The sequence below is a fragment of the Fukomys damarensis genome, unplaced genomic scaffold (assembly GCF_012274545.1).
Source record: "Fukomys damarensis isolate Sample0158 unplaced genomic scaffold, DMR_v1.0_HiC HiC_scaffold_4, whole genome shotgun sequence".
Taxonomy (NCBI): domain Eukaryota; kingdom Metazoa; phylum Chordata; class Mammalia; order Rodentia; family Bathyergidae; genus Fukomys; species Fukomys damarensis.
In genome coordinates this window covers 43,874,256-43,896,810 of record NW_022900916.1, presented here as the reverse complement: position 1 = coordinate 43,896,810, position 22,555 = coordinate 43,874,256, and the positions used below count along the sequence as shown (strand labels likewise).

Sequence of the window (22,555 nt, the reverse complement as noted above, 5' to 3'; positions counted from 1 at the left end):
AAAAAAAAAAAAAAAAAAAGAATTCATTTATCATTCTAATGTACTAGTTTTAATGCTCACATATAAAATAGGTAGAAACAAAGAAAAAAGAATGCTCAAAATAACTCCACTAACAAGATTTTTATTTGATGTTCACAGTATTCTTTTGTACATATATACAGAAATATATACATATATATATTTGATGCTTGTTAACTAGTCAATTAGGATGAAATAAATTGATTTTAAAAATTATAACTGAATAGTCCTGACAAATGACCCTTTATTCATATGAAAGCATCAGGTAAATATGAAAATTTTTTCTGAATATACAGTAAATAATTTACTTCAGCAACACACATGCTGCTGAGATTTGTGCTCTGAAAACATTTATTACAATTACATTTTGTTTCTAAGTAGGGAAATACCAATTACTTAATTTTATACTCAGAATGACACATAAGTGACATTCCATCACAATGCATTTTGAATAGTAACTATGGAAAAATTAATGACAAAACACTGATCTTGCACATATTTTTAGGAAGGAGAAAAAGCCCAATATATATATACTGTCAGTGAACCGTGAGCCAACTCTAATGTTCTATATTAATTTAGTAACAGATTTTTCACATATTATTACTTTACAACCAGTTCCCATTGAGCAAATGGTAGCAAAAAAAAAAAAAAAATCCAGACTATAATTTATGAAGAGACAATGACAAGGACCACAAACCTCACCTGAGAATTCTTTATAAGTCATTACTCTGAGAATTTTGGCATTCAGACAAAAACTAGGCTATTTATATTACCCAACATCAATAAAAACCCATACCACAAAGTTACAGGAGGGTATTTCACTAAACATCCAAAGAGCAAAAATCTTATCCTTATTATTCTGATGACTGACATGATTCTTTAGTTTAGCTCTCTGGCAAATGCCACATGGTTAGATTTAAGTGAATTTTCTTATTTGATTCAACTGTCGAATAGATCATATCCACAGAGACAGAGTAATCTGTCTCATCATATTAAACATTACTGGGGCACATTGCCTACCTGACAGAATGGAGCCAGGGGTTCAGGTGACAAAAAGAAAGGTAAGTAAGTAGAAATGTTCATTTGTGTCCAGTTTCACAAAGATAAAGAATGCTACGTACAGTGAATGAGCATCATTTTAGTGAGTTTAATATGAACCTATGTAAAAATGTGACTGGTCAAATACAACATTTAACAATTTGGACCTGCCTTTATTCACACACCCTTATTTTAGTGATGTATAGGTAGTAGAGAAAATCGTGAATATTAGGTGTGTGAAATGTCCTTTCATTCTAAGTGACTGGGAATGAATAGCAACTTTGCTACAATCAAGTCAACAGGCAATAGCTCCTGCCACAATAATTCTTGTCAATAAATGCAAATATTTCCTGTGTTGCCAATATTTTTCTTGTCACTTTCATTATTAAAATAAACACAACAATTATCAATTACAGAATTCTAAATATGCACCTGGATCTGTGCTATTTTTAAATGCAGAACAACACAAAATTCTCACAGTAATCCCACTTCCACTTTGTAAGGCAAGATAATACATTACATGTGGCAGAAAATCTTGAGATTCTGGTTGTCATTTTGGTTTAGTAAAATGCTTCAAATCTCATGATAATTTTTCTGCTGAGATAATAAAAGTAAAAATAATAATGTTTTGTGGGTTGAATAAATACACCAGAGATTAATGTTGTATAGAACAGTCTGGTTAAATTCATTACATTTCTTTCCAATTCCTCTATTTCTTCCTCCAACTCATCAGCTAAGTTTGTCTTGGAAGTTTGATGATTTCTTGCAAAAGATTATTTTGCAAGCAATGAGTAGGCAAATGCTGAAGTTCATCGTGCTTTTGAGTTTCTTACAAGCTTCCTTACACCTGCCCTCTCCTCTGAGGAATGTATGAAATCTTAGCTTCCTCCAGAGAGTGAGAAGGGGAGAGACACCTGGGGGGTGGTATTTTTGAATTGTCAATTCTTCCTGCAGCACAGTAGGTAAAAGTCACTTTGCACTTCGTGTATTTCCCACCAATATCCATTTGTGAACAGAATGGAAAGGAGAGGAAGTCACAGCACGAGAGTAAGAAATGATGGAAGATGAAGAGGAAGAAAACAATAATGCCTTCTTTTTTTGTTTTCTAACCTCTAATATCTCCCATTGTTTCAATCAAAATCATCTATCACTTGGATGGTCATATATTTGATAATCAGGGTGCTGTGACTTCCTATGAAGTTTTCAACATTCAGTAAAAGAAACTGATTCTCCCCCTATTTGTCTACTGAGATGGTAGAAATATATATTTTATGAGAAAATATTTGATAAGATGAGATTTTAAAATCATACCTCTTTGCCCTCTTTTAAAAATAATTATCTTCTTATCTGGATTTTGTACCACATTCTAATTTGACTGGAGATTTTAAAAAAAAGAATGGAAATGTCTAGAGTGAAATTAATAATCTGATTGTGTTTTGAATCGTGAACTACAAAGTGTTTCATAGCTAGTCTTTCCTGGGAGCCAACATACTGTCTTGGACTAATCCAAACTAAAACCACTGCTACCCACAACTTTAGAATTCAAGGGAAATGAAATACTGAGTGGAATTTAAAATAAAAAGAATCAAATTTGGTGTAGAGGGTTCTCTGGTGTAGATACTAATATCTTCTTGATACCTATTATTATATTTTTTAAAAACCATGTGGTCTTCTTCAATTCCTTTTACCACCTCTTTTCCCTCCTCCATCTCTTGTTCCCCCAAAATAAATGCATTTGATTAATTAAAAAAATATTGGGCCAGGAGTGATGGCTCATGCCTGTAATTGCGGCACTCAGGAGGCTAAGGGAGGATTGCAATGAATTTGAGGCCAGCCTGGGCTACATAGTGAGTTCCAGGCCAGTCTAAACTAGACAGTAAGACCTTCTTTCAAAATAATAACAAAATTAATTATAAGCTCTCCCTAAGAAATGCCACAAGATATCACCTATACCATTTGTAGAGAGATGATCCTAATGTCAGTCATTTTTTTAACTCCACAAATATTTCTGCCACACCTGGCCAGGTCACCAGTTGCAAAGTAAACACAATACAAACGTTTCTTACCCTGAGAGAGGTTTTATTTGAGAAGAGCAAAATACAAATGAACAAGCATAACCCCCCTCCAAAAAAAACCCTCAATAACCACAGCCACAACAAAAAACAAGACATAAGTATACAATTAAATTGAAGAAGGGCAGAGCATCAGGATTCAATTCTTGGAATGATATGTTAGCTGATCTATGACAAATGAGAAGAAGTTAATTAGGTGGAGAAGGGTATGTATGGAGAAGGCTCCAGGAGTCCCCATAAGTATGTCTAAATGAAGTATTTTCAAAATACAAATTCCATCATGTGTCTTCTGTTTCCAATTTAGGTGACTGACTTTATATTCCAAAAAACCCTTCTTCACTACAAACACCTAAGTGCTACAGAAACTACAACAAATATGGTAAACACAGTTTTGCGGTTCTAAGGAAACAAAATAATTCTTCTAAGTGTAAGAACAAGAAAAATGAATGAGAAGTGAAAACTAGAGCAACAGTGAGTGTGAACACCAGGGCCACCATCGGAACAAATATTAACACCAAGAAGGCTTATGTCTAACAGGACAGACTACTGTTTCACACATCTAATCTGCAAGGGATGCTAAGCCTGAAACATCTGTATAAAAGTGGGACACATGCATTGGCTGTATTGTCAGTGAAAGAATAGGCTAGACAGAATTGATATCCTTACAAAAAGGAACCAACAAGGAAATCTACTGGTTCCACCTCTATGGGCTATGAAAAAAATGTACCATAACCCTGATCTCATAAAGCTAGGAAGTATTTGTGCAATCAATAAAACTTCAATATAATTAGATAAACTGGCTCCAGTAACACACTCTAACACTGAGGGAAACCAAGAGCAAATTTTCTTTGAGAGAGGATATTCTCAATGTAGAATTCCCATAGATTATGCATTTATTACAAAATGAAAATGCTAGTTGCCTAGTAAAAAAGAGACAATGACAAAAACAAATGATAATTTCCATTCACCCTGGAAACAATTTAAAGCTTGAAATGTACCTAATAAAACAGTCTTAAAGTATCCAAAGGAAAAACTGAGAGAGACAGAAGGAAGAAATTTCCACAGTGCCACATTTCCACTCACTTTGGTAACAATCCACAGATTGTACAAGAAAAAATGAGTAAGAGTTTATTAGATTTGAAGATCAAAGTAAAGAATATACATTTTTTCCAAGCAATATGAAACATCTACAATATTGGAAACATAAACATTTGACACAACTTGGCCATAAAGAAAATCTCAACAAGTTGAGAAGACATGGCATGATCTAGGTCACATAATCTGAACACAAAAGGTTAAAAATTCGTTTAAAGAAAATAACCAAAAACTTATACATGTATGTATAAATAACTATGGTAAAAAAGAAATTATAATAGAAAGTTAAAATTTCTTAGAAGAAAAAAAAATTTTTGAGGTGTGAAGGATTGAATCCGGTACCTATTGCAGTGAGCTACCTCCTGGCCTTTTTATTCATTTTGAGACAGGGCCTCATTAAGTTGCTTAGGAAAGACTTGAACTTGCAATCCTTCTTCCTCAGCCTCCTAAAATGCTGGGATTACAGGCATGTGCCACCACACCCAGACATTTTAATCAAGTACTGTATTGTAAAATTTGTATCTGTATTAAAGGCAGTACTTAAGGAGAAATGTGTGGGTTTCAGTTCTTATATTTAAAAAAGCAGAAAAGCTGATCAGAACTGAGTTGAACAACTAAGAAAGGAGGGAAAAATAACTACAGAAGACAGAAGAAATAACAGAAGACTAATTTAACAGTATACTACTACAGTTCACAGTAGAGCTTTCTGGGTGATGAAATTTGTAGTGCATTTGGGTGACACCACAGTGTGATGGACAGGTGCCTGAGCACTTAGCATAACCCACAGAACTATAAGAATTATTCAGCACAATAATATGAGTCTAAAAAAGAAAAGTAAAACAAAACAACACTATATTAACCAGGATTTGAGGGATTCTAAGATGGAATCCATACTGTGACAAAAGTACGATACAAGTTCCTTAAAGAAGATAGGGGACAAAAATTTCTGTCCTGTTGAACTTGAGAAAAATTTTGACTAGAAATGGGAAGATAATAACTAAGGAAAAACAAAGGCTGAACTGCAGTTGGCAAATTTTGAAACTGCTGCCAATATACAGTGGGTTGAACACCCATAGTGAATGGATGCTGAACAGTAGAGAGTAGAAGTCTGATTTTCTACTGCTGTAGAGAGAAGTTAAAGATAAGGAAGAAAAAAGAGGCTAAAATGAATATTGTGAACCTGGATAAGAGGTCTAGCTCTCAAATCAGTTCTTTGGTAATCTGGCATGTCTAACATGTACTGAAAAATTTGCTGTTGTTTCTTCCTCTGGGTTTTATCTTTGGAAGGCTCTTTAATTCAGTATTTCAGAAAAATTCAAGTAGCTTGGCAAGAATGGAAATCAACAGAGACTGATTTGGTGGCCTTAGTAACTACTCCCCAAGTTGCCGTGTGTCTTCTTATTTGCCGTGATGATGGGATTCATGGCTGGCTTTGGCTGTGATCTAGTTACTCCATTAGGCCTACAAGGTTTCCCAACAACATAGGTGAGGAGAATGGAGAGATTTCAGGAAATAGGCCCTGCTCAAAACCCATCTGTGATAGTGTGCAGCTAGGGCTGTGACTCTCAAAATTTGCCTGAGTACTGCCACTCTTGTATACAAAGATCACCAGGAAAGTCAGTAACTAATACAAGTTGAATACTTTCAATCCAAAAATCCAAAATCCAAAATATTCTGCAATCTGTGTTGGGTATGGTGGCACATGCCTAGATTCTTGACATTAGGGAGACTAAGAGGAAGAATGCTAAGAATTTGAGGCCAGCATAGGCTAATTAGTCAAAAAATGACCAAAAATCAATCAATCAAACAAACAAACAAAACCCCCCAAATACTCTGAAAATTGGGTCATGGTTTAGCCAGGATTAGGTATGCCCAACCAGTAAAGTTTATGCAAACATTCCAAAAATCTGAAAAACTCTGAAACCTCCCCAGAAGTATTTTATATAAGGGGTACTCAAGCTGTACTCTGTATATGAAATGCCACCATTTGATATTTAAACAGTGTTTTATCATTAACAAATATTTGTGTCATTGTTTGACCTATGTAGGAATGAAGGCATATAGATAGCATTTATGTTATCATGTTGAATACACAGGAAACTGAGGCAATGTAAGACTAGAACCAACTGCTCAGAGTCAAATAACTCATAAGCAGAAGAGCCAGGACAAAAACAGATGTTTCAATTCCTAGTTTACTGGTATTTTCAACAAACCAAGTCTCCTCTCTCTCATACTTTATCTCTGCTTTTGTTTTCTGTTGTTATAGAACACATAATTATTTGTACTGAGCTTGAGGATGGGTAGGTATAGACATTTTTGCTCAGAAATTTGTGTTAAGACATTTGAGGTTGTTCTATGCTTTCTCAAAGAATAGAAAAGATCCTTTTATGCATACTTAAAAGATATTCATCAATATCATCCTCCTGCTTCTCTGCATCCAGCATATAGGATAAAATCTGTTCAGTCAGCCACATTACGTTGCTTATCCTGTCTGCCCCACATTTAAGCTTCCACATTAACAATTGATGTGACATTTATACTTGAATTTAGTTAAGTCATACAACGAAGGCCAGAATGAAGGAGCAGTGAAAATTTCTGATGATTCTATTTGATGGAGTATCTACAATGCTATTTAAAAAAAGGTCTCTAAAATTAGAGGCAGGAAGTCGAGGTATAATTCTGAAGAGATGGTCAAGGGGAAACATTATCATCCATGAAGCAGGAAGTATCAAAACATGATGATTTGATGATGCCCATAAGGTTGTCCACTACTGTCGTATGATCTAGAATTCATGGAAAATAGGGATTATTTTATATATACTACTGTAATGTTGTACTCTTGTCCCTTACACTTCAAAGCCAGCACATCCGAGATGTCCTTTGTAAGGCATGTAGCAGCTCTAAAAGGACCCTACTAAATGGCAGACGAGTTGGTGAATATATTGCATGCCTCACATTATTAAACTGGGACACAAAAGCCATTTTGTGTTGCTGCTTTAGTTTCTGTCCTCAGCCTGACTTACAAAACCAAGATGTATAAGAACAAATATCAACCTAGAACTTTGCCCTATCCCACATTGTCTCAGAAAGTCTCTTTTCTCCTTCCTGTCAGTCCTTGGGGCACCATCACCAAGTGAGTGGCTGTGCTATTCATGGGTATGTGCGGCTACCATCCTGCAGGAGTGTGTCGGTTTCTGTCCTTGACTCATTTTTTCTTTCTTCCTTTCTTTTTAACTCTCTTCCTCAGTCTTGGGACCAGCCAGGCCTCTTATCTTTAACTCTGTTCTTTTATTTCTGAAACACTCAGAGTGCTATTCAGAGATGTACCACACAGAACACACACACCTAGAGAGCTCACCACTGTAATGGAACGCACTCTCTGAAAAAAATTCAAATCCCAACAGCACTGCTGTCCTTCACTTCAGTCAGTAACAAAAGGCAATCTTTCTTTCTATTGAATTTTTGTCAGAGGTGGTTCAGGTAACGAGAAAAATGACTCTCTGAATGTATGTCTTGACAGATGTAAAAATGATCATAAAAAAGACGTCAGCAAACACTGTAGAAAGACTTGACATTGACAGCATTTTTAACAAAAGTCTGTATCAACATCAGATGCTGCAGACATGGACAAGAGAAGCGTACTTTTAGAAGGGGAAGTTGCTAAGATCTGGTTATTCTATTAGCAAAGAAATTAGGAATATAATTACATACACATGGAGACATTTTTACATAGAATGTGTTAGTCTTGCTACCTATTTTTCCACATTTTTCCTCTCCTCACAATTTATGTCCTTGTGGGCTGCATGACAAAGGGAAGTACAGTAGGATAATAACAGTAATCAATACTTGTGCAGTTTTTATAATCACCCCACCTAATTATACCATGTACAATAGAAATTATACATTTCTATTTCTCCTCTTTATATATGGGAACTCTGAATTTTGAAAAGGTTTAGTGATATGCCCAAAAGTTTGCAAATTTTAGCATCAGGATTCCAGGAGACATTTTTTGCCTTTTTATTCTTTCATTGTGGCAGCAAGACATTACTAAATATTTTCTCTCTGTGTAACTTACAGGAAACATCATAACCTTAGCTCATTCTGCACAACTTCCACCCTAAACTGAGGTCCAAATTTCTTTATAATCAGCACTTCTCTTTTTCTTAAGCTACCTGCCACTTACTGTGGAATTAGAAACAGACTCAAATTTCTACTCTAAACACAGGGCTACCTATGTGCATGTTTTAACTTTTTTAGAAAATAGAGTTAATGTGTAATGTTAAGCAAAAAAATGCAATAACATACAAATATACCTTAAATTACATGTTGTTATTTTAAAGAAAACAACAGTTTCACAGAATAAAGGTAACTATAGCAACCTCTGATTCAAATCAGTCTGCCTCTTAGGCGGTGGTGGCAGTTCATGGGTGCCTCAGTAACTTTCCATTAGAACGTGGCTCAAACATACATATTTTGGGGGGTCCATTAGCTGAATTTCCCATTTAATGTTCACACTTTAATTCTTTCTTTCTGTATCAGTGACTGAAACATTTCGATTAAGCAATGTTTCACTGCAGTCTTCCCATTCCCTTTCAATTCAGATATCCATTAGTTAGGAGGAATTAAAGCAGAGCCAAAAGATAAGAGACAGCTTTAGTAACCTGCTGACACTAGCTATCAAAAATTAGACATCCTCACCATCCTTGAACCCTACATAAGCATAAGCAAAGTGCAGAGCATTTAGTTTGGGATATTGGGAAAAACTATAATTGGTAATATTTCCTAATTTCCAAGCAAGCCTGGTATCCAAACCTGAATAGATTGTAACACTAGGATAATCTTTTTTTTTCTCTTTTGTAGTATTGGGGATTGCACCCAGGGATTTCACACTGATGTATGTCTCTGGCCCTTTTTAAATTTTAGACAAGGTCTCACTAAGTGAATAAGTTGCCCAAACTGGGCTTGAATTTACTTACCGTCCTCCTGCCTCAACCTCTCATTTTTTTATACTGTGGACTGAGAAGTGGCAACAGCAGGGACTAGAACAAATATTTACCTACAAACATATTCTAAGTGCGTAAGTGGGAGAAAGAGCTGGGAGGAGATTCAGCATAAAACCCATAATTTAACTTGTCTGATCAATGAAAGTTTATTCTATAAAAGAAAAGCAAAAATCCTTTGCTGTGCAGTGATTATCAATGAATTCTTCCCAAACATACATAAGCGTTATAATAGAAATCATCTATTACACTTAAAACAGGAAGGATTCCAGTACTAAGTAGCACATAAGAACTAAAAGGCAAATCCTACTCTCCTAGACATTTTTTCTTTCTGTCTTTCAAGTGGTTTTGCAAGTAAAAAGAAACAAAGTGCAGCCCACCTAAATCAACAGTATATTGATGTACATTTTTCCTTTGTGTTTTGTTTCTTATAAGAAGTGTTTGCTATTTTAAATCTGTTACTAGGTGATAATGGCAAAGCACATTTTTCTCTTTTCCAGAGTCAACCTTATACATTTCACTTTGAATTTGCAAGGCAAAATACCTGTTGCCGTGCACATGAGAGGCACAGAATGCAAAGCTGTAATGGAGCAGGGTTGGGTCAATGACAGCACCGTTTTCTGAATGTTCCATCAGTTCTGTAAGGTAGCAGAGATGTCTATGACAGCCTCTCACGCCATAACGGGCACAGTACTCATCTAACACAAAGACTTGGCCAGGGCTAAACCATCCCTGCAAAAGAAAAGAGGCAGAGAGAGAGAGAGAGAGAGAGAGAGAGAGAGAGAGAGAGAGAGAGAGAGAGGGGATTTTTCTCTTTCTATACTAAGATTAGTGTTTCTGCTTGTCTGTAGACACTTTTAGCCAATGTAAAAGGCAGCTTAAAAGTGTCTTTTGACATTGATTTTGTTAGTGATATATTTCACGTTATTTTCAGAAGATTTATTGTCATCAACCATCAACTTCAGAAATGGTTTGGGACAATGGAAATCGAATACTAATTTCTCCTCACTGCCCCAGCAAGAAACGGGCAACTTGCTTTTTCTCTCTCCTGTCACTCAAAATTAGTCAAATTTATTCACAGGAGCTACATTTGTTAGCTGCAAAGAACGTTATTTGAAAAACCTCAGTGACTCTATGGATCAAATGAGAACCAAGACTTGTCATGTAGAGGTACAAGATCCCAACAATGAATGTAACTGTACTGTATCCCTAAAATGTACCAGTAAACTCAAAGCTGAAAAAAAAAGGAAAAAAAAAAAAAGAAGATGGGAAGGCAGACACTATCACTGAAGCTCTCTATTTACCAAAAGCATTTTATACAGTGAATAAAGGGAAAATTTCAGTAAGAACAGGAGTGGCATAAAAGTAAATGTAGGTATTTTCATCATTCAGTGTATGATTAATATAACAAAATCAACATTTTACAGTAGTAGTCTCTGACTCTCCTGAAATAAGGTGTTCGAATGTATACGTGCATGCTATCTGAGGCAGCAGGAGAGCAGAGCAGAGCAGAGCAGAGTTAGGGAGAATGGCTTATAAAATATCTTGGATTAAATTCATTTACGTAGACTAACTTAAAGTAACAAAGAAAAAGAAAGGAGAGAGAGTTTTAAAAAGAAACAGGGTAATCATCAAAGAGAAGGAAAAGGATAAGAAAGGGAGAAAGATGAGGAGGCAACAGATAAACGGTGGAAGAGGGGGAAAAGGACTCACCATAGTGATGGTAAAGGTACTGTACTATACATGCTACACATATTATAGCTTTAATATATTAAAGAATCTATATATGTATTTACAATATACACAGAAACAACTGGCTCTAAATATTAAAGATATTATATATAGAATATGTATTTGTTATACTCTCCATGTAACAGATAAATAAGCTATAGTTGAGAGATGCTAGGTGAATTATCTGACCCCAGTATAAATCATTTGGTAGCTGATTTATATCAGGGTTATCCTGCCTTCAAATACTCTTTTTAATCACATCACATTCTGACCCTGTGGGTGTAGTGGAAGACATACTGTAGCGTTCTCCTCATAGCCATCAAACAAGTCAAAATAACACCTGGCAGCCCAGTAACTCAGCTGTTGGAGTAGAATCCAAGAGGAAGCTGCTCCTTACTGACGTTCATTCTGTATGTGCTCATCCCCACAAAGGCATCACAGAGCTCGGTGACAATCTGTTTTACTCTCCATATAATTGCGATATGTAAGCTGGATCAGGTTTAAACTGTACAATTCGTGTAGAATATGAGCTCCTTAATAAACCATCTCCAAGGAACTACTGAAGCGTCAATGCGATTATAGCATCTACTGAAGTCGTTCCAATGAGCTGGGAGCACATGCTGTCTAAAACCTCATTTAAAGAGAATATAACTTACTGTTTGAAGTTATTATGTTCCAGATCTAAGAGAGTGAAGTGCTAGTAGAAATATACATTTTGATAGAACAATTCCAGAAGAACCACTATTTCCAATATTTTTGCCTACTCTTTCAACACATACCAGATAGCAGTCTAGTTATTTATTTCCCTCTGCCTTTTCTTTTTCTTTTTAAGGAATTCTGTTCTCTGCCAGGCTTGATGAAACCTTCCTCTGTTATACATCATATTGTTCATCCCATTGCCTTTTCCCTGTGATTTAAGTTTTCCTCCCAAGATGCAAAAGGAAATGCAACTTATTAACATATGGTAAATATTTGTGCAGGTGTTAGTAAATCCTGTAATTGAGGTTTTTTAAATCTTTATTTAAGGCCTTCTGTTTTCACTCAGCCTTCTCTAGAGGAACTGATAAAACAGTTCAGTGTCTATTTAAGTCCATTCTCCTATCTATTGAGTGGCACAGCAGTGGCCTCCAAGTGTATAATTTTCAAATTGGGAAGCAATCGATTGGAATCCTTTATCCTTTACTCCAACTACAGTTATTAAATGAGTCAGGAATAAAATGCTACTTGATAACAAGTATTTCTCACTTTTTAAAATCTTTTATTCTAACCTATAGTTGACCGGACAGATAGATGTGTACTCACCAAACAAGAATAAGAATCATTCAGTCTATGATCCAAAGTCTGCCTCTGGAGTAGTCTAAAAAGGAAGGCGTGGTCAAGCTTGCAAGGATTAGCAGAAATAAACTCATCCATACCGTGTTTCTGAAAACGATCTGCATCTGCAAATTTAGAAAAACAAGTATATTGCACATGTGTTTTTCTGGTTTAATTCATGCCACCTAATAATAGAAGACTATCATTCATCCTATAAAATATGGTGCAAATAATTTAACATTATTAAAGATGGCAAATTTTTGAACAAAAGTGACGGAAAGTCATTTAGAATGAAGAAATTCTATTTTTCATGCAGTTAATTCTAATATGTCAGAGGAATAATCTAATTTTTTGACTTAAAAAAGTTGATGTATTTTAAGTATATATTTACTGAAGAAAGTGACTGGAAAAGAACTCAGTTCTATTCATAAAAAGATAACAGCAACAATGGCCAAAAGCTTGCTTTTGAAAAGGCAAACTAGGGCAGAAATGAACACACAAGCTTCTGCTGGATCACTTCCAGTCTTCTTTTTGAATGGGACTTTTAATGGGACCAAATTTAATGTGGAAATGGCAGTGAATGCTCTCAAGCTTCACGTTTGAGAGACATAAGAAAGGGAGCATCACGTTTGTGCAGATATGTAGACAAAGCACAACATCTCAAATGGCACTTCAATCAAAGGACCAAATTTATTGTCCTTTACAGATTGCATCTTTCAACGCCTGTAGACCCTGCGGGTTTATCAAAAGGCAAGCATGATTGCTTTCATCAATGGTATGTTTTGTCAAAGTCTTCAATGTGATTGCTAAACATATAGAGAAGAAGCCACACACTACCCAAAAGGAGTGCTGGCGTGTTACTACATTAGCTCTGTTAGAAACATAGCACATATCGGGCAAGCAATCAGTTATCAAGATGAAAGTGGACTCTTCTCACAATGGCAATGTTGAAGCTCCATTGTTGTTTAAAATTTACAGATAGATCTCTGTCTGGTCACCATAAGAAAAGCAGAGTCCTAAATTGTAAGCTAAGTGTACTTTCTAAAACCTACAGGGTACAGTTCTAAAACAGTAAAGCAAAAGAGACAAAAGTTATTGATTAAACCCAATTATAGAGTCAGGCTCATAATAAAACCCAATATTGATCTGTGGACATGATGCTAACATAATCAGTCACATTTAGATATTTAGCCCAGATCATATTGATCCACGTCAAGTTCAACTTTCAGCCATATTTGTAGATGGCAGAACTATATAATTCAAACTGAAGGGTCTCAGAATCACATTTTAAGAAAACAGATACAAAAACGTATGTATAATCCCACATTAGTGACAGATATCAAAAGGTGAATGAAGCAAAGGAGCAACAAATGACACTTGATCCATGATCCATGAAGAAAGAACACATTTATTCCTTTATATTTAATATTTAGTTCCTTGACTGATTAAATACACTATGTGTGTATAAATTAACATTCACTGGATAAACATAAAACTAAACTGCTTTTCCTGAACTGAGACATGACATAATCCATTTTTTCCTGTATTTTATTTTTCTCTGTGATAATCTTTAAATATGAAGCTTAATATATAATATAAAATGATATCAAATGAGTAAGAGGCCAAATGTCAAAAAATGCAAGGAATATACATGATAAAAATGAAAGATTATTTTGTATTTCAATTTATCTTAGAATCTTCATTTCTAAGTAAAATAAAATATCAGTATAAAATTATTTTAGTATCATTTTTATGAAATAATTATAACACCTGCTAAATTTTATTATTTTATAAAAGAAGGTAATAAAAAACAGTTGAAAATAATGCCCATCAATGCCTTATCTGTTGAGAATAGGATATGTAATAAATTTTAGAGAAAAATATCTATAATTATTTTACTATGAAGATCTGTAGAAGTAATTATTTTCTTTTTAAAACAGTGGGCAAATTAAGTCTTTAAATAAAGCATACAAGTTTCTGAAAAAATGAGACTACAGTTTATTTCTATAATTTAAAGAGTAATTTCATGAAATTCAATTCTACAACCATATATTTAGTAATGTGACAGATCATATACGTAAATAAAATTAATTTTCTAGCAATTATATTGGTGTTAGAAATGATATTTAAAATAGTAATTTAGGGCACAAGACAGGCAAACCAACCCACTAAATTAAAAGCAAAAAAGATAACTGCAACTTCTCCAGGGCAATAATTTTGTGAAAGTGAAATATGTTCTAAGGGATTATCTCATCTTCAAAACATAGGAGAAAAGACTAAGTAATCTTTTTTTTTTTCCTCTCTGAGTCAGACAAGCACAATTCAAAACATTTTATGAAAAGATATTTTAACCATGTGTCTGTATGCCATTGGCTTCATTCACTCACAAATAAAAATAAACACCAAACCAAAATTTCTGATGTCTGTGTACAAACCTTTTATTTATTTTTGGCTACACTGCAGTAAAATTTTATTTTCCAAACATGAGTATTAGGTGTAGTTTGTTGGACCTTGTTTTAAGCAAAAATAATAGCAATATACATTGGCGTTTATAAATACTGAAAAATAAAATGCATGAAAAAACTAACATGGAAGCCAGGAAGGGAGAAAAGATAAAAAAAATAAAGTTCATTTTTGTATACCTGAGGTTTGCAATATGTTATGGAACACATAAAGAGACTAAAATGGTTTCTTAAGTGAATCACATTAACAGACCACAGAATAGTTTTGTGATATGAGCAGGTGAAAACTATAAAATTAGCTAATGCGTTCTAATGTTGCTATCTCTAGTTCCCAGGTTGTTCATTAGATCTTTAGACTTGCTTATGATATATAACTGTCACTTTGTATTCTTTAATCTGCATCTTCCCATTTTTTGCCCTTATCTTTCACTTTTAAAGTTATCTCATGACCTAAGATAAAATAGGAAACCATCTAGCACTAAAATATTTTTATCTAGTTTATTATTTTTACAGAAGCATATTTTCATATAATTTTTTCTTGACATATTTACATTTTACTATTAAAAGACAGAGGCATCATCTAAGTCAGATGGAAAGCACACTTTCAATCATATCTAAATCTAGGGCTGTAAAACTGGGTTGTATCAGATTCTCTTCAATTAATGCTTATTATAAGACTATATTACGGTTACTATTATTTAAATGGAAAATTATTTCTGGTGCTATTCAAATGCTCTCTGATCATGGCAAATTTCAGTTCACTTTGTCTTCTGAAAAAAACTAAGAACATTATCAAAACAAGCCAACAAGAAATGAGCTTACACAACGTACTGCAGTACTGCTGTAAATTGTGATGATTAACCTATGGACTAACTACAGATGTGGGACATGGTAGCTGAGGATACGGGTGGAGTTTCTATGGTAACAGTTGGATATATATGCTCCAGCATCTTTAGGTGGTGCAGTCACCAGGTGTGTTAAAAGTGGATAGAATAAAGCCCAAATTGAGAAAGATTTCTATTTGCTAAAGATTTAAGAAGTTATAGAGGCTTTACTCAAGTGGAACCTGAAAATTTAAATTTTTCATTAGGATCACAGCAGTGGGAAGTCAAGAGGAAAGAATAAGTAGGTTGACAATATCAATTTAAACACTTAACACTGACACGATAAAAGCTAGCACAGAAAATAAAATATGAGGATTATGAGCAAGCTGGTCAGCTCTGCAGTGGCAGAAGCTGGTGGGTATAGATTCAGGAATCGAAATCCTAGGAGAGGCATCCCAATCAGAGTTCAGAAAGTGAGATGGAAAAAAAATTAACCAAATTCTTTCTTTGCAACAAATGTTAATTATGTAGCATTTGTGTTGCTCCTGCTAATGTGATATATTTTAGACATTGAAAGTGAAGAAGAAAAAAAGGAAGAGGGGTACTGAAGGGAGAAAAGGAGGACTTTCAACAGCATTCTGAGATCCCTGAGGTGCAGGGCATTTGGGATCCATTGTTAAAAAAGGACAAGGAAGATGCACCTGGCCAAAAGAGGGTCTCCTCTGTAGACACCGAGTGAACTACACAGTAAATAAACCTTTTGAACTACAATATAATATATTGTTCTGTGTTTAGGTGTTTGCCTGTGGCTGAGCGTACTGTCATCATGCATGATCAGATTTTTTTTAACATTATACTCACCAAGCTTAAGAATTTATAGGAAGTTAAAAGTGGAAACGAAAAGGAAGCACTACTTCTGTTTTAATTTCACTCCTTTAGCTTTCAATAGGAAGAGTTTCATGGTTTAAATTTTATGTAGGTCAGTCTGGTTAGTATATTTTTGTTTATGTATGCAAATTTTCTGCTAAAGATGACAAAGTCATGATTGAAAGATACATTATTTAGGAGTTTGTTCACACATCAATTACTGAATCAAAAGATGTCTCAGCTTAAACTGGTTAAAATCTGGTTTGTGGATTTATGTATTTTGCTTTCTGCAGTAAATATCACATATTTTCAGAAGATGAATATTTTAATCAAAGTACTGAGATCTAGAATCAGAAATAAGCAAAGTAAACCAATATTGAACATTTATCAGAAACAATATGTTCAATGTAAATTAAGACTAATGTTTCTCCTATGAAGTGTAATCTTTAACATATTAGATCAATTTGGGAAGTAAATTCATAAATTGAAACATAAATTTAAAGTTTAAGAATTTAAAACCAAGTATATACTGGCTTTTCTAGTTTGTTTTTGATATTAATTTATTATTGGCTGTGAAGTACTGTTACATTGTACTATGCAACATTCACAATTGTGTTATACTATGCGTATAACTAAGAAAATGGAAAAAATGTGTGTAGTCTGGCAAAAGCAGAGCACAACATGTGAAGAAAACTTGTTTAGCAGGGAACCCACCAATCGGCCTTCCTTAGAATTTCTACGTATCGAGGAGAAAGGGAAAGTAGAGTAAGTTCCCTTATCAGAGAAATCTGTATATTATTACCATATCTTAAGAAAGATCAGGCTGTCTTTTCATAAGTTAGGTTTCATACATTTATAACTTTGTTCTGACTATCCTAGATTCAGCATACTTACTTTTAAAAGCTAGCTTTTTGGGGGAGGGAGAGTGGAGGTGTGGCTCAGTGGTACAGGGCTTAGCTTGTACAGGCTTTCAGTTCAATCTCTAGCACTGCAAAACCAAACTAATAAACTTAATGGCGGGGAGAACCCAACCCAAACCAAACCAAATCAAACCCCTGAAGAACTGGATTTCAAGGTGGCACAGGCATGATATCCCTGCACTTGGGAGACTGAGGCAGGAGGATCTCTTTGAGTTTGAGGCCAGCCTGGGCCATATAGTGAGTTCAAGGCCACCCTACACTACAAGTGAGACCTTGTCTCAAATCAAACAAACAAACAAACACACATTAGGCTTAAAAACAAGGTATATATTTACTTCAAAGAAAATGTAGGAATTAGAAGAAATAAATGTAACTAGTCTGTGCAATTAAACCCAGCAACTGAATTTTTTTTTCATTGAGCTTATTTGGTACTTTTTAGGTACATAGTACAGCTACGTTCATCACTGGGATCTTGTACCTTTTCATGATGTATCTTGATTCTTATTTTTTCCCATTCCCCTCCCCTCTCTTCACCCCTTCCATCCTTCCCTATTTAGAAAAACTTTGTTTCCATTTTTCCCTTTTCCCTTCTTTCCTTTCCCCTACTGCTCCCACTTCCTCTACTCCTTTAGCTCTTTTCTTCCTATTTCACATTATCAACTGAATGTTTTAGGTGTAAATTTACCTATCCTTTTGTTTGTTTCTATAGTACTGGGGATTGAGGTCAGGGCCTTCTCACTGAGCTACACATATCCACAGGCCCTGCCCACTCTCCTACTTCCCTGCATTTTTGAGACAAAAAAAAATTAAACAAAATGAAAAATGCTAAGTTGCTAGCTAAATTTTCCAGGTTGGGCTGAAACTTGAGATCTTCTTGCTTCAGCTTCCTAGAGTGTTAGTGAGCTACCACACCTGTTGGCCTATTATTTTTCAGTTTTTTTTCACATAATGAAAATAATCGTATATATACAATTTAGCATTTTTCCACTTAGCATACATTGACCTTTTTGTATGTTATTACAACTTCTTCATAATTACTGTCCCTGTGCCTGCATGAATGGTATATATTAGGTAGCTCCTTATTTTCTGCTGTGTTGCACAGACATTTTTGTTGTACAAATGGTAAAGGCATGTTTTCTAGGTTGGACCAGGAGGTAGAATATTGACACTATAATCCAGATCATAATCTTTAAATAAAATTGTAATATATCTAAGCAAAAAAGCCATGAAAATTACTTACCTTTACCAGCTATAGGTCAGCATAAAAATGAGAGAACACATTTAAATGGGTTAGGGGCACATATATTTGCATTTAATATCACTTTAAATTTTGTTATTTTCTCAATTCTACTGATAACACTAAAAGTTGTTCTAAGAGATGATCAAGAAAAGAGAAAGGGAATATTCAAAAAATAAGTAATGAACTAGAAATTGAGCTAGAAATCCTCCTTCTGCTGCCCCTTTCCCTCCTGCGTTCCTTCTCTTTCCATCCCTACTCTCCCCTCCCTATAACAGAGAGACACTTTGTTATTAAAAACTTCACTAACAATCTGGAATAAGACAGCTACCGTTAAAAACTGAGAACTGCTCAGCATTTTCGTTAGAATAACTATGTCCAATTTCATGTAGCTTGATCAACACTGCCTTGATAATAAACTGATATCAAATCAAAGACAGGTTTGGTTAGAAATCTGTTACATGGATATCAAAACCAACCTACTATTTAGGTCTTTTAATTCATGAATTCCATATTGTCCAGCAAGGGTCTTAAGGCTCTAGGCTATGATCTCGACCACTTTTCTTGCCAGGATATGCAAGGTAGATGATACATGAGAGCTCAGCCCATTCCTTGGGTACTCCTTGCACTTAGAACGTTGGAAAAACATTCAAGGATACAGTGAACGAACTTCACTTCTACCCCCTGAAACATCTGGCAGCATCTGAAGATATGAGTATTTTTGGTTGTCAGATCTGGCGGGAAGCAACTATTGTACTGGAATCTAGTGGGCAGAAGCCAGGGATGCTGCTAAATATTTCCAAATGGACAGGAAAATCCCCTACTCCAAACCTCTGGCCCCAAACAATTATCTGTATGAAAGCATTAATAATGCTGAAGTTGAGAAGACCTGCTTTACCCAGGAAAAATAACTCTTTTATCTGAAGTGACTAAAAAATCTAGGGGGAGGGGATCTATATCTAAAAAATCCTCAAAACACCACACATGAGGCAACACAGGCAAGTGATAACTGAGAGATGGAAGCAGAAAAGATGAACCTTAAATTTCCCCAGATGACTGGCAAGAGGAACTCTAGGGGGCACACAGGGAATACTCCTAATTTATAGTTTATTGGTTAGAACATCAAGAAGGATCTTGGTACCAAAGTAGGAGAAACTAATGTGAGACTAAATACTGCTGATTCCATCCAAAGCCTGAGAAAAAAGTTTTTAAGAAGGTTGAATATGTACTGCAGTGCAGAGTTCAGAATATTTTAATGAAGAAAATGACATGAAGGCACACTATAATCTAGCATCAAAAAGCATATCTTTACAGTAGCTAGAAGAGATAAAAGACATGTACAGAGGAAAAAACTGCAGCGGCCACATATCTATCTACCTTTGGAGAAACAAAATTTGGGTTAGGAACAAAATTTTTAAAGCACAGAATGTAAAGTATGTTTCAAAATAGAGTAAAATGTCTGAGAAATAGATTAGCAAATAAAAATAGAAAGTCATTATATTCACATATAGTTACCCTATTGCACACCAAGTTCTGATGGAAATTCTTATCCACAGTCCCATACTCCATGTATAAAGCCAAAGGAGCAAGGGGAAGGCAGAAATGAGAATATATACCATAATACATTCCTTTAATTTTATCTTTAAAAATGATAAGTATACTAATGATTTTTATAACCTACTAAAATGTTCAATATTTAATATTGCTAAATAGTCCTTTTCTTTTATTGAATTTATTGGTACATTTTAGGTATACAGTACAGTTACATTCATTATTGGGATCTTGTACCTTTACATGACAGGTCTTGGTTCTCATTTTTTCCCCTTGTCCCTGCCCTCCCTTCATCCCCTCCTCCCCTCCTCATTTACAAACACTTTATTTGCCTTTTTTCATTTTCTCATATTTTTTTCTTTGCCCTTATAACCTTTCCCCTACCCTTCCCACTTTCCCTACACCTTTAGCCCTTTTCTTCCTATTTCACATGGTCAATTATCTCATTTGGATCTTATGTACTATTATAGTTTATTCACACCAGAGAGACTATTCGGTATTTACACATGTGTGGCTTATTTATTTCACTTAGGAGCATATCTTCAATATATATCCATGTTCCTATGAATGAATCTAATTTCTCATTCTTTATGGCTGAGTAATATTCCATTTTATAGAAAAACCACATCTTCTTTATCCAGTTTCCAAATGATGGACAAATGGACTGTTTCCAAGTTTTAACTATTACAAACTGTGCCTCTATAAACACTGGTGTGCATATATCACTGTGATATGATTCTTTTAATTCTTTTGGAAAGATACCCAGCAGAGGGATGGCTAGGTCAAATGGAACCTCTAGTCCCAGCTCTTCAAGGTATCTCCATATTGATTTCCATAGTGGTTGCACCAGTGTGCATTCCCACCAACAACAGAGAAGGGTTCCTTTCTCCCCACAACCCAACCAACATTTGTTATTGTGTGATTTCTTGATAGCAGCCATTCTTTGTGGGGTGAGGTGGAATCTAAGTGTTGTTTTCATCTGCATCTCTAGAAAGACCAGTGATGTGGAACATTTTTTCATGTATTTACTTGCTGCTTTTACCTCTTTGTCTGAGAAATGTCTGTTCATTTCAGATGCCCATTTTTGAATTGGGTCTTTATATTTGGGGGGGTGGTTGTTTTGAGTTCTTTATATATTCTAGATAATAGTCCTTTGTCTGAGGAGCAGTGGGTAAAAATGTTTTCGCACATTGTAGTTTGTCTCGTAGTTCTGTTGGTTTCTTTTGCAGTGCAGAAGCTTTTTAACAGGAAGAGATCCCAGTTGATTCTTTCTGCTAGTTCCCATGCTACTGAGGATTTCTTCATAAAGTCTTTTCCTATGCCAATGTCTTCCAGAGTTCTGCCTAACTTATCTTCCAGCAAATTTAGTGCTTCTGTTTTAATATTTAGATCTTTAATCCACTTGGATTTTAATTTAGTGCATGGTGAAAGATAAGGGTCTAGTTTCAATCTTTGGCAGGTTGAGATACAGTTTTGCCAACACCTTTTATAAAAGAGGCTATCTTTCCTCCAGTAATTTGAAAACTGTGGCTCTAATGAAAATAAGATAACCTACAAATATGGTCTGTGGTTTTTTAAAGGAAATACAGGAAATGCTCGCATTCCATATTTAATTATTTGGTCTAATGTGCCTTTGAGATGCTCAGATGTGATACTGAAGGGTGTCTACAAAGGAAAGAGGGTAGTGATTTGATGCATAAAAAGTAAAAGAGGAAAATAATGTATGTCAAGATGTTACTACCCTGGAGAAGAATCTTGACAATAAAAGGCCACAATTTGAGCTTAAACATAAAGACAACTGATTTATGAAAGAAAAGCCAGAGTAGTTTTCTAAAGGAGGACAGGAAGTTACAACATTTGGTTATCGGTTATTAAAACTATACTTGAAACCCCCCCAAAAAAAAACTATACTTGAAAATTTCTACCATTATACAAAACTTGCTATTTATCACCAGTAAATTAGAATGAAAAATATGTGTCTTAATGATTTAAATTTGCATACAGAAAATGACAAAATATTAAGGTATTTGGAAAAAAGAAAGTTGTCTTTTATAGTTAAAACATTGTACATTACCAAGAACAACTCTAGAAAGTGATTATTCATTATTTAACATTCTGGAATATTATTAATGCAAACTTGATTATGCAATGCTTTTCACTCTTCTAAAGGATACCAAAGTATAAATTACAATAAACTAAACATAATATCCTTTGAGAAGTCTTGGAAATATTTCCTAAATGCTTTTAAGAATCCTAGAAATACCGCAGTTATCAGCAAACTTATTAGTGGAAAACACACTCCAGATTTATATGAAAAATTAGATAACTGTTCTATGACTACTAATACCAACTATTTTTAATTAGGAATTAATTAATGGTGTAAATATAATACTGAACAAATCTTTTTTTTTTTTTTTTTTTTTTTT

At 34.7% G+C, this 22,555-nt stretch overlaps 1 protein-coding gene across 21 annotated transcripts in view; it reads right to left on the bottom strand.

Annotated features, from left to right (window-relative positions):
• Cadps2 (calcium dependent secretion activator 2) overlaps positions 1–22,555 on the bottom strand; it is a 554,060-nt gene that overhangs the window by 140,888 nt on the left and 390,617 nt on the right. For 13 of the 21 annotated variants that reach the window (XM_033758047.1, XM_033758048.1, XM_033758050.1 and 10 more), the window contains exons 12-14: positions 18,582–18,590; positions 12,257–12,393; positions 9,768–9,955 (exon numbers count right to left, since the gene is read on the bottom strand). In XM_033758047.1, the coding sequence (XP_033613938.1) occupies positions 9,768–9,955; positions 12,257–12,393; positions 18,582–18,590 (334 nt within the window). The remainder of the gene's footprint in view (positions 1–9,767; positions 9,956–12,256; positions 12,394–18,581; positions 18,591–22,555) is intronic. The other 8 variants (XM_033758049.1, XM_033758053.1, XM_033758058.1 and 5 more) reach the window with 1 other exon arrangement.